Source organism: Mustela nivalis, assembly GCF_964662115.1.
Source record: "Mustela nivalis genome assembly, chromosome: 5".
NCBI classification, from domain to species: domain Eukaryota; kingdom Metazoa; phylum Chordata; class Mammalia; order Carnivora; family Mustelidae; genus Mustela; species Mustela nivalis.
Genome location: NC_139024.1, coordinates 137,142,794 through 137,156,062, shown reverse-complemented (window position 1 = coordinate 137,156,062; position 13,269 = coordinate 137,142,794). Strand labels below are relative to the sequence as shown.

At 40.4% G+C, this 13,269-nt stretch overlaps 1 protein-coding gene across 9 annotated transcripts in view; it reads right to left on the bottom strand.

The window, feature by feature from the left end:
- The window catches only part of FARS2 (phenylalanyl-tRNA synthetase 2, mitochondrial), a 519,420-nt gene that overhangs the window by 501,599 nt on the left and 4,552 nt on the right, over positions 1-13,269 (bottom strand). Inside the window, exons 2-3 of one of the 9 annotated variants that reach the window (XM_082731033.1) lie at positions 5,018-5,125; positions 2,266-2,491 (exon numbers count right to left, since the gene is read on the bottom strand). The exons of 6 other annotated variants lie outside the window; for them this stretch is intronic. Coding sequence is in view for 1 of the 3 variants with exons in the window: in XM_082731025.1 (XP_082587151.1) it covers positions 2,266-2,268 (3 nt within the window). In the remaining 2 variants the exon portion in view is untranslated. Of the gene's footprint in view, positions 1-2,265; positions 2,492-5,017; positions 5,126-13,269 lie in introns of those variants that run through there. 2 more of the 9 variants (XM_082731028.1, XM_082731025.1) reach the window with 2 other exon arrangements.

Genomic DNA, 13,269 nt, shown 5'->3' with positions numbered 1-13,269 from the left:
ATGGTTATTGGAGGGCTGTGAAGGAGGTGACTCGCTCTACACAGAGGAAGAACAGAAAAGATTTCACAAAGAGTGAATTCTCAGTAACATCATCAAAGACTGGACACATCTCTTCTCAATTCTGCATTTGGTGGCTTTTTGACAGTGGCCTGAAATTGGGTATAAATGTAAAAATACACCAACCACAGCCAAACACTACGACAGGCACTCCTCCCATAAACATTCGACACCCATGATCTCGATGGCGAATTTCCATATTGTGGAGAGACCACCCGTGCACAGGACCAGCGGCGCAAGAGTGTGAAGACCCTGAGCGAGTTGGGAGCTCAGGATGAGGAGTGTTGGGGAGCAAAGGAGGGAGTAGTGATGAACAGGAGAGAGGGAGCTCCAAGTCACATTCTAAAGAGCAAAAGGTCCTGATTGTTATCCTACAGGAAAATTAGGCCAGTATTCTTTGTGAAGCAATAGAATGACATATGTACGTGTTATAAACATGACCCTGGAACTCAGGGGAAAGTGGAGCTGAAGGAAGGAGAAGGAACAGCAAAGACACTCAACCATCTTTAACGTCTAGAACCTACCTGTGAGTCACTGCCATGGTGAGGCAGGACTAAGATGAAGGGAAACAAACGAACCAGCACTCACCGCATTTTAAAATACAGAGGTTTAACACAAAGCACACTGTCCAGAACATCCAAAACTGAAGTGGGCTCAGACAAGGAAATAACCAGCCCTGAATTGAGGCTGCAGAGCGGCTGTTCTTTGGCAGAGACACTGCCTTGATCCAGACACAAGTAACTATCAGAAAAGAAACAAAACAGAAACTATCCAAAGAAACTAATGAATGAAAACAAAATTGAAAATATAAAGAAAAGAAAAAGAAAATGTTCACCAAAGAGAAATTGCTCTAAGAAACAAAGACAGTAGGGGCACCTGGGTGGCTCAGTGGGTTAAGAAACGAAGAAAGTATTCAGACCAAACTGCTACCCCACACCAAGGAATCAGAAATAAACTTTAGGGAGAGTATGTGCTATGGTTAGTGCTGTGAACTGTGTAAGACTAAAGAATCACAGACCTCTACCCCCGAAACAAATAATACATTATAATTTTAAAAAAGAAATAAACTTTAAAAATAAGATAAAAACTAGTCTTAGTGAGGGTCAGGGAAGATTTACAAAAGATTTTTTTTAAAAAGGTTACAAAACAACAGAAGATAAAAAGTGAGTTGATATAGCTCAAGAAATAGGAGAGAAAAACGAAACTTACACAAAATGAGTTAGAAATAACAAGATGTTAAATAAACACAAATAAAAACCTGTCAGGGACAGGGAGGCCAGGTCTGAGAAGCCTTACAAAAGGAAACATAAATGAGTAAAAATACAAAAATGACCAGAAAGAAAATGGAAGACACATAAGACAAAAGGTCTACTTCATATTATTGGCACTCCTAACAACAACAACAACAAAAACAGGAAAATATTTGAAAACATCACAGAAAAACCTCCCTCCTAGAATTAAGACGTATTTGAGTCTGCAAATCACGAGCAGACCATGCTCCAGGAAAATTATGACGCAGTGATCAACAATAATAGCCCGGTAAAGTTCCCAGCTCAGGGGGAAAGGATACCTACTGCAGGAGGAAAAAGCCATATACACAGCACCACCTTTTCCAATCACAGGGCTCTTTGGAGAAGGAGTGGGTAAAGGAAGAAGTAAGTTTTCAGCCAAAGCAGGGAATGATTAGGCCACTGAACACAATCTTCAATAGTGGGGGGAATGTGTGTGACCTATATCCCATGCTAGTTCAACATACATTGGTTACAGACGCAGTATTGCTGAATCACAGGCAAAAATACCCAGTGGGAAGCCAAGTGTACAGATGCTTGCCTTGTTTCTTCCTTACACTGTTACTCAATTCCACTAATGAAAGCACATCAACAAAGCAGAGCAGGGAAATCATTAGGACTGAGAACTAGACTGGTCTGAAGCAGACCAATGAGATGACATTAAGCAGTGAACAAGAAGCCTGGGCTGGATAAGGAGGGAAGAAGCAAGGATATGAAACAGGTGTGGCACAATAAAAAAGTGGAACATCCCATAGATTCCAAGTTCTGGTGGGAATAAACAATTGTGCAGCCCTGATAGCAAAGGGAATAGCGGGAAGACAGGAACAGCAGAGTTAGAGAAATGCTTAAAAGCTAAGAGTCTGGGGGCAATTGAGTCAATAAAATGTGCTTAACTGTGAATCCTAGCTGGGCCACTTACCATTTTTGTCTCCTCGTTCTATAGGACCGTGATGAGTACTAGATAAGATAACCCATAAAACAGCCAGCTCAGTAAGCACTCCAGGAGTAGTTAGTCCCTTCAGGGGCCATGGGAGCTGATGAGCCACAGACCAGGAACCAGCAGGGTGGTGGGAGAAACCTGAGCCCTCAGAAGACAGACATCCACATCTTAAAATTCACATTACTTAGCTTCAAACACAAGCATCCTGTAGCAGGAAAGAAACCCAGTTTTGAGAGGAAAGATGTCAGAAAATCAAGGGACAGGAGTAAATCATGAAACTATAGCCCTAGCCAAAAACTCCATTGAATTGATGATCAGTGTATTGGCAAATATTTATTGAATGCTATGCAAAGTACAATCTAATCATTTATTTTCACATCTATCTGCTAATAAGATAGTGTGCAGCACATAGACAAAATTAGAGGGCAATTAGCGGTAAACTAGGTGGAACTGACTGATTGCTTCTACTTACAAAAGAGCGGAAGCCAAGACTGACCTGACCTAGGACAGTGAAAAGTCCACTGAGTGATGAGAGGACATGTTTCTGCCACATGCAGGGCTTGGGAATGTGCTCTGAAGCCATGCAAGAGACAGAAACATAATGGTTAACACTGCAGACACATTCTGGCATTACTATGACCAGACCAGGGGTTCCAACCTATTTCAGTCTAAGAATAAATTTTAACTTTGAAAAATCATCTAATCTCCACAAGATCAGACATATATTTTTTTAAAGATTGATATTGAATGAATGAATGGCTACCCAATGATAAAGGGTGTTTAGTTCCTAACGAAAATCTATACTCAGAGTGGCTAATCACGCCAGGCTCTCCACCCTAAAATCAGTAATAACAACAGCTAATCTTCTACAGTATTTTCTATGAATCCAGTCCTATTTTAAATGCTTTGAATTATTAATTCCTTTAATGATAACAAGAGCCTGGGATATAGTACTTTGATTTTTTTTTTATTGAGGTACAATTGACATATAACAGTACATTAGTTTCAGGTACAACATAATAATTCGATATTGCAAAATGATCACCACAGTAAGTCTAGTTAGTTAACAATCACCTTCATGTATAGTTACAAAAGAACTTTTTCTTGTGATGAATTTTCAAGATCCACTCTCTCAGCAACTAACACCATAAAACTCAAAACTACTTAAAAGCATTAATAAGTCACAGTAGCTTTTTATCACTGCATATTTTTCCCATCACTATACTATGTGCATGTGTTTGAAAAATGAGACGCCAAGCACATTGGAAACATACGGATTCATGTGCCTTTTCTTTCTCTGGATCCCACAGTTTGTCTATACATGGACTGGAAACCACTGCTGAGTTAACAGGATCATGAATCTTTTAAAATTCCTCATTCTAAAATTGCAGAACCTGCAGTACAGCATTTCTAGGAGGGAAAAAAAAACAACAACCTGACACTGCAATGTTGAAAAAAACAGGTCCAGAGAGATTCTAGCAAAATATAAAACCAAAGTACAAATTCTCTCAAATTACTGATCAAATAGCAAATATTGAATACATTTTGTATGCAAAGTAATGATCATTCACTCTAATCATATTTATTTAAGCATTTACACACTAATTGTACTTTTTTAAGCAAAGAACCAAACAGAAAGCCAAATAACCCAATCCTGGGACAACGAGAATGAGAGCTCACACAGAGGTAAATAAAACACTGTAGAGGATGCTAAAAACAGTGTTATTAGTGTTATTAGAGGATGAAAATAAGTATCTATGTGAATTATTTGCTGGTTTCTCAAGGCTGCTCTTTTACCACCAAATCAATATGGCATGATACAATCTGGAAAATACAACCATTTTGGAAACAAACAGTTCAAATATAAATCTGTTGTGTGAACTGGGGCCACTTATTTTAAGTTCTTTAAGCCTCAGGGTTTTTGGTAAAACTGGGGTAACAATGTCTAGTTCATTCAATTAGTATGAGAACCAAGTAAGAAAGTTATGTCAGGGCTGCCGGGGTGGCTCGGTGGGTTAAGCCTCTGCCTTCGGCTGGGGATCCTGGATCCTGATCTCGGGGCCCTGGAATCAAGTCCCGCATCGGGCTGTCTGCTGGGCGGGGAGCCTGCTTCCTCCTCTCTCTTTCTCTTTCTCTGCTTGCCTCTCTGCCTACTTGTGATCTCTCTCTGTCAAATAAATAAAATCTTTAAAAAAAAAAAAAAAGAAAAAGAAAGTTATGTCAGATGTCTTTTGCACAGCCTAAAAAAGGAATGGAAATGGCTGGAGAGAAAGAGAACTAACTGTTAAGCATGGCCTGTGACTCTCAGGAAAATCTGTGCTATGAAGCTCAGGACCACATCACACTGGCATTTGATCTTTCTTCCTTCTCGTGGGGGCCGACTGAGTTTCCAGACTAGCTGTCTTAACCCAGGTACAGCTGGACTATGGCCCCTTCCAAGGAACAGGCTGCAAAGCTGCAACAGAGGAAGAAAACCCAAGAGTGCACAAATCTCCTGTTCTGAAATGTCCCATTGCTTTTTTATGTTCCTATTAATATTTAGGAGCTTTTGTCTAGAAGTCCAAACAACATAAGACTATGATTAGATATAACCATGAACCCAGTTTCCCTATTAAGTAAAACAGTAGAAGTAGAACCCTTGCCTTACCTCCATACCTTAGTATAGCCCATTAGTCACACACAGAGACTCAATCCTAAAGTGGAAAAAACTTTCACTGCACCAAACCCTCACCTCCAATCTCCTATGGCTGATGAAACCACAGCAAATTGGGAATCCAGAACAATAGAGAAAATGGAAGAATCCCGCCTCTGAACAGAAAGCAGGAAGGATGCAGGGATCCTGTAAGGAATAAAAAAGGGCAATGGAGGCTTTGAGAAGTTTCAGAATCTTGGTTCTCATAATTCCTATCTCTGCACAAACAAAACAATCTAGAGCCTTGTCAGCAGAAGGAAGGCCTCCCTCATTTTGCAAGGTCTTAAGACACCAGGGTGTGCAGAGTAACATCATCATCACAGACTATCGTACCAAACAGGGTAACCACACAACTCCGTTTCCCCAAAGCAGTTCAGCTTTATGCCCCTTGTCCTAGAATCACCACTTAACAACACCCACTTTGAACCATCCCAACAGCATCCTGAATTAGGAAGTGGATTATATCATCACCCAACTGTCAAATTAAGTGACTTACCTAAAATGATATGGAAAACTTTGTGACAGCTGGGAAATAAAACCAAATCAACAAAATCCTAGTAAAGTTTTCTCCCTTACTGTCACTCACATACTCAGTGTTTACAATAATTTTTAAAAGTTCAGAGTAACTCTCCCTATAAACAATAAAACTATTACCAACAGTCTAGGATTACAGCCTGCTGAAACTCAAAAATTTTATTTAAAAGCATCTCCACTGCAAGTCAATAGCTTGTGTCAATAATTCACATGGCCTCTCCTGAAACTACTTTTTAGAAAGAAGATTCCGATTCTAACTGACTAGCAACCAAGCACAATAACCTGCTGAAATGCGAATCATTTCCATGCTTCCAGGGTGTCCTAAAACATAAAATAAAAACATTTGCTACCAGAGGCTAATGATGTCAAATTAGAAAAATACTGCCAATAAGGTTTAAGATAATGCAAAATTCGGGGAGAAAAAATCCTAAGACAAGAAAAAGTGTCCAAAATATGTATTACTCTTCTAAAGAAACTGACAAGAAACTTGCGCAGTTCGTATGCTAAGTGACTACCCTACTTCCCTTATAAAATCTAAAAGGAAAGTCTGACCAACAGGAACAATGTCCTTTAAACAAGTGTAACAGACTCTGTGCCAGAACTGAACATCTCATGTTGCTGAAAATTGTTGGTGGTGATGAGGCAGGAAGCTGGAAGATGCAGAAATTTAAGGATTTCAGTCTTCTTTTCTTCTACCCAATCATCTGACAAATGTTTACTGGGCACTTACCATGCACATTGCCTACAAGACAAAACAGATCTAGTCCCTGCCCTCATGGAACTAACTTCGAATGGGAGGAGTCAACATTAAACCAGTGTCTCAGAATTACACAGCAATATAATTTCATGTAACAAAAAATTAAGGTCAAGAATAAGATGCTATAAGAAAGAATACTAAAAATTAAGATGGAATCATTTAAATTGTGGCCAGGAAACACTTTGCTGAAGATGGAACATGTATGTAATCTATGTAATCACTAGTCAAATGAAGAGTATGGGAAAAGACTGATTATTCTAGAGAGGGACCCTGATATACAAAATTCCTGAGGTGGGGAAAAAAAAAAGGAAAAGAAAGCTTAGCCTCCATATGCACATAACAGATTTATATGAAGAAACTACATGGAAAAAATCTGAAAGCTTCACAAATAGCAGAGAAATTATCTTAAATTAACAAATGCAATAAATTCCAAATAAAAAATTTTGGCAAGGCCAAAAGAATGAAACACTATTTTTGGCACTACTGTATCAAGATGTGTTGAGCTGTAAGAAAATCCAAATAGTTGGGGCACTTGGGTGGCTCAGTGGGTTAAGCCTCTGCCTTCAGCTCAGGTCATGATCTTGGGGTTCTGGGATCGAGCCCCAGGACAGGCAGCCAGCTTGGGAGGGAGCCTGCTTCCCCCACCCCCATCTCTCTGCCTGCTTCTCTGCCTACTTGTGATCTCTGTCAAATAAATAAATAAAATCTTTAAAAAAAAAAAAAAAAAGAAAGAAAGTCCAAATAGTTAAAAGAAACACATTTTTGTCTACTCATCATGAAGTCTACAGGTACAGGTACCTAGTTCCAGCTCAGAAAAGTCAAGGCGGTAAGTTGGAATCTCTTGTATTCACTTGGCCTTTCTTGTAGGATTTTTTCATGGTTGCACGACGGCTGCTGATCTTCAAGCATTAGTCCTCACGTTAGCATTCCAAGCAGGAAAGAAGAGGTAGCATAAGCAAACTCTCTCTTGTGAGAATACCTATCTTTTAACAGGAAGCAAAATCTTTTTCAGAAAACGTCCAGCCAGCTTCCTCTTGTCTTTTTTTTTTTTTTTTTTTTAAAGATCTTACTTATTCACTTGAGAAAGAGTGTGTGTGAGAGAAAGCATGAGCGGGGAGAAGGTCAGAGGGAGAAGCAGACTCCCCATGGAGCTGGGAGCCTGATGTGGGACTCCAAGATCATGACCTGAGCCAAAGGCAGTGGCTTAACCAACTGATACACCCAGGCGCCCCTTTCATCTTGTGTCATTACCCAGATCTGTGTCTTGTGGCTACTTCTGGCTATAAGAAAGGTAGAAAACTGAGTGGCCAAAAGGGAATGGAATCACCATGACTACTTTAGACTATTATAATTCATTTCCAGGAACTAGGCACACAGCCACTCAAACAAAATTATTATTCTGTTGGCCAAAAGGAAGCATGGCTGTTGTGTAGAAACTATCTGAAGTCACCCAATAATATTTACAAGTAAGTTATTTAGAGCTCATACACTTGATTCACTCGTTCAGCTATTGGTATTTATTAATCATCTAGCACATGCAAAGCTAGATGCAAAGTGTTGAGGAAACAACTGTAATAAAAACCAGACATGGTCCCTGTCCTCACAGAACATACAACCTGTTAACAGAGGAAAATAGTAATCAAATAATCACAAAAAGAGATACAGAACTCTGGCAAGACTGCTGTAATGAACTTTGTTTGCCTTTTACCAAAATCAGTCCCCGTTCTCTTGGTAACTACTTCAGTTTCATTGTGTGTATCCCCACATAGCTACCAACCCCAGGTTCCACAGCCTGTATACCTAGGGGACAGCTGCCCCCATTCTTGCCTCTAGGATTTAGGCAAGAGGCTCAAACCTAACTAAACTAAGTGTAATCCTATGCCCTAAACGTAGTCATTGGTTAGAGATGGATGAGGACACAACTCAATTAGGGCCAAAGAGGTGAACAGGGAGAACTGTAGGGCCCTCCTGATCCAGCCAGCTCTTTCTTCTGACATTCTGGAAACAAGTGCCCCAGAAACATAGGTGTCCTTCCTCAACCAAGAAAGGATGCCAGCCTGAAGATAAAGTTGACATTGTACAAGACATAGAGGGAAAAAGGACAAAACCAGGTCTTTGACAACATCCCTCAAATGACAACATCACTCAATTCTAAAGCCCATCTGACTTCCAAACTTTGAAGATCCACAAGACAATAAAGTCATTATGTTGGTTCAAAATTTACTTGGGTTTTGTTACTTGCAACTATAGTCACTCTCAGTTTAAAACAACACTCAAAACATGAAGAGGGCTTAAAAGCGGAAGATGTGTTTAAAGTTTGAGAAGGTATCTTTAAGTATCTCTTATCTCTTAAACTCATACCAGACAAATTAGGAAAGGTGGAATGTTCCAGGCAGGCAGATCAGCATTTGCGATGGCTCCTCAGAGTCATATGGCAGTGTTAGTGAGTTTACAGAGACTTTTTTAGACTTTATTCTAAAAATGATGGGGTGGTGGGCGAGATAATTTAAGGATGCCTAGCTGGCTCAGTTGGAAGACCACAAAACTCTCCATCTTGGGATTGTGAGTTCAAGCCCCATGTTGGGTGTAGAGATCACTAAAATAATTAAACTTTTAAAAAAATTAATAAAATAAAAGTGATGCAGAGGGGTTTTTTTGTGGAGAAGGAAGATTAGCATGAATTACTATCACATTAATCTACACTGAACATTTTATTTTCAAGTAGCTGTCAAGACCACAAAAGAGCATTTTCAGAAAACACTGTAACTCAGCACCCATGAACTCTCCTTTAACAGAATGACGTTCCAACTCAGATTGGACATTGTAGTGAAACTGACCTTATTGTTAAGAAATGTATTAATCCAGGACAGTTTACCCAGAGGCTTTAAAAAGTAGGGAGTATAAGCGATTCTTGAAGACCAGGGCTCTACAAATGAAAGCAGCCCCATAACTACCATCACAACCCAGTCTCAGGAGGCTGAAGGGGCTCTTGTTGCACCTGGAAGCCAAGGTGTGAATGGGATTTCTAACAGAGCTTCACACCATCAATGCTCAGGCCCAGGCACTTATTTCATACTGCCCAAAGGCTTGAAATAGAGAACAATGACCATACCTGGAAATGTCAAGGAGGGAAGAGAGTATGCCTGATAAGTCTTGTTCTATTTCATGATTTCTCCATTTTCACTCTCCCCTGCAGTCCAGAATTCCAGGAATCCTTACAAAGATACTTCTCCCAATAAACCAATCTTTATTAACTGAAGCTAACACTGTATCGCTGTCTGCCCATATTACTGCAATCCATTTCACACAAGCCAGGCTTTTATACTCTTAACTACTATTAGTTAACTCAAGCTCACAATTACACAATATACAGGACACAGGTTTGCCAAGCTGAATTGCTTTATTGTGCTCAGCAGATAATTTCTAAATTAAAATGCTATGAAATATTAAATCTTATAAAAGTATTCATTATAATGGCAAAGAAATCATGAATTCTGTTGAGCTTCTATTGTTAATAACATTCTCCAGCATAATACTGCAACTGACTGCATGCATATGCCCCCTCACAAAATTCATATTAAAATCCTAAGTTAGGGATGCCTGGGTGGCTCAGTAGGTTAAACTGCTGCCTTCAGCTCAGGTCATGATCCCAGGGTCTGGGATCAAGTCCTGCATGGGGCTCCTTGCTCAGTGGTGAGTTTGTTTCTCTCTCTCTCTCTCTCTCTCTGACAAATAAATAAAATCTTAAAAAAAAAATAAATAAAATCCTAAGTTAAAAACCAAGGTGTTAGTATAAGGAGGCAGGGTCTTTGGGCGATTAGATCATGAAGATTCCTAAGGAATGGAAACAGTGCCCTTATGCCCGGAGAGACCCCCTGCCCCTTCCATGTGAGAACACGGCAAAAAGGCAGCCATCTGTGAACCAGTAAGCTTTCACCAGACACTGAATCTACCAGCACCTTGGTCTTGAAATTCCCTGGCTCCAAACCTGTGAGAAATAAATTTCTGTTACTTATAAGCTACACAGTGTATAGTATTTTGTTGTAGTAGACCAAACAGACTAAGACAAGTATCAAAGATTGCAAGATAACAGAAAATATGTACATACTGGCCTCTGCCCTCAGTTCCTGTCCCCTAGAGCCCTTGTAATTTTCCAAATGGTAGGAATACTAGAAGCATCTCTTGTTCTGAAATTTGGTCTTTGACCCCAATCCTGACACGGGCATCCTAAAATGCTTGAAAATTCCTAAGTGATGAGAGCACTAGAAGCATCGTTTGTTCTAAAGAAGTGACTTTGGATGGACTCCTGTAAGGCTCCAGAAGGGAGCTGGTCACCAGAAAGACTAAGTCATGATTAGACACTTGGGCTTTTTTGGTCCCACCCCAACCTCAACCCCACTTCTCTAGAGAACAGAAGGGCTGGAAATGTTGCTACTAATTGATCATGCCTACATGAGGAAGCGTCCATAAAAACTTCAATAGCATGGAGTCTGCAAAGCTTCCAGGTGGGTTAACACAACCACAGAAGAAGGGTGATGCACCCCAGCTCCATTGGGAAGAAGCTCCTGCACTCAGGGCCCTCCGAGACCTCATCCTATGTTTCTCTTCACCTGGCTGTTCAATTGTATTCTTAATCCAGTCTTTAATAAACTGGTATGTGTGTTTCCTTGAGCTTTGTGACCCTCTCTAGTAAACTAGTCAAACCAAAGGAGGGGTCATGGGAACCTCCAATTTGCAGCCAAATTGGACAGAAGGTGTGGGTAACCTGGGGACCAACTACTTGCAACTGGCATGTGAAGTAAGAGGGTATGGCGGTCAGACTTGCAGGAATGAGCCCTTATTTACCTATGGAATCTGGTGCTACCTTCAGGTAGTGTCAGATTTGAGCTTAACTGTATGACACCCAGCTGGTGTTGCAGAGAACTGTTCTGGTGTCAGTAAAAACCCCTACACATCTGGTGACTAGAGGTGAAATGTTCTGTTTGCGTAGTTAAGGAGACACACAGGAAAGAAACACACAGCAGGAAAGAACTATAGGATTTTTCCTTTACAAAGATAGATCATCCTGGGGCACCTGGGTGGCTCAGTATATTAAGTGTCTGCCTTCGGCTCAGGTCATGATCCTAGAGTCCTGGGATCAAGCCCCACATTAGGATCCCTGCTCAGGGGGGAACTTGCTTCTCCCTCTACCTCTGCCGCTCCCCCAGTTGTGTTCTCTCTCTCAAATAAATAAAATCTTAAAAAAAAAAAGAAAGAAAGAAAGCAAAAGATATACCAGCCTTCCAAGGTAACAGTCAACATCACAGGACTCAGTACTGTATATCAGGAGACACTGACCTGGTGTTTCATCAGTGATTAGCAAAGGCTGTTTTTTCCTTCTAAACAGAGTCAATACTGTAGATCCTAAGTGTTTTCTGTAAACGACCAACTAATCTGGACAAACAAGAGATGGCAGTTACTACTCCCCACTCAAAGAAGTCCATCAGAGCTTCAAATTTGTCTTTGTAAGAATTACAGACACGAGGGGTGCCTGGGTGGCTCAGTGGGATAAGCGGCAGCCCTCGGTTCGGGTCATGATCTCAGGGTCCTTGGACTGAGCCCTGCATTGGGCTCCCTGCTCCGTGAGGAGCCTGCTTCTCCCTCTCCCTCTGCCTGCCACTCTGCCCACTTGTGCTCTCTCTCTCTCTAACAAATAAACAAAATCCTAGGGGGAAAAAAAAAGAATTACGGATATGAGATGTTTGCAAACTAGCTGGCAATGCTCCTGGAGGAGAAAATACACTTTGAATAAAAAATAGCTGCCATTACCATCAATGTCACTAGTTGATTAACAAACATTCAAAAACATACAAACAAGAAAAAAACATTCCTTTACATTATCCCTTATAATTAGTATGAAAAAGACTGAAGGTGATCTATAGAATATTGCCATAGGGGCACGCCATAGGGGGGCCTGGGTGCCTCAGTGGGTTGAAGCCTCTGCCTTCGGCTCAGGTCATGATCCCAGGGTCCTGGGATCAAGCCCTGCATCGGGCTCTCTGCTCAGCAGGGAACCTGCTTCCTCCTCTCTCTCTGCCTGCTTCTCTGCCTACTTGTGATCTCTGTCGGTCAAATAAATAAATACAATCTTTAAAAAAAAAAAAAGAATATTGCCATAAATCACATTGTAAAGAATTCCCATGTTGGTGGGGCTTTGTATTAGGAAAAGATTATTTCTTTCCTTCAGAAAGCAAAGAATTTGTTTAAAAAAAAAAATCCTCTAGAAGTGACATTTGATACACTTTACACAAAACCAATTGTCAGTTTTATTGTTGCTTCCCACAAGTAGGGGAACCCTTAGCCTCCAATCAATGAAGTAAGACTATCTAGCTGCTTTCTAACTTTCTCAGAGAACTGATTTTCTTAAGTATATTTGAAAAGAGCTTCTACAGAAAGGCGAGTCTCAAAAATCCCCCATGAGGTATAATATCTGTGGCACACAAGAACAGACAACCAAAAAAACTATTCAATTTATGTCTTTTCTAAGACATGGTAAAAGAAAAAAAAATGAAATTTATCTTAAAAGACTAAAAAGCTAGTATAAAATTCAACATTTGAGATTTTCTGAATATTTGTTAGGAGCTAACCAGTTAGCTTTTACAAATAAGTGGGAATCCAACTAAATTAAAATTCAAATCTGTCTAAAGTTTACCCATATTATCCAAGAAAAATTAATATAGTTCAAACTCCTAAAGCTTCCACTGAAGACCATCTGTGAGGCAGTGTAGCATCATGGCTAGATGGATCACATCCTGGACCAATGCCCACACACCCTCCCTGCTTCCTAGCTTCTTAACTCTAGCTCAATAATCTAACTTCTAAGAGTCTCTGTCCTTAAATGCAGTGAACAGCTTTCTTTCCCATCAGGTCTCCAGAGGATTAACTGAGCTCCTATAAGGACTCAGTGTCCACCCTGATGGCCTTTCCAGCTGCATCTCCTGCACGCACCTTCAAGCACTCT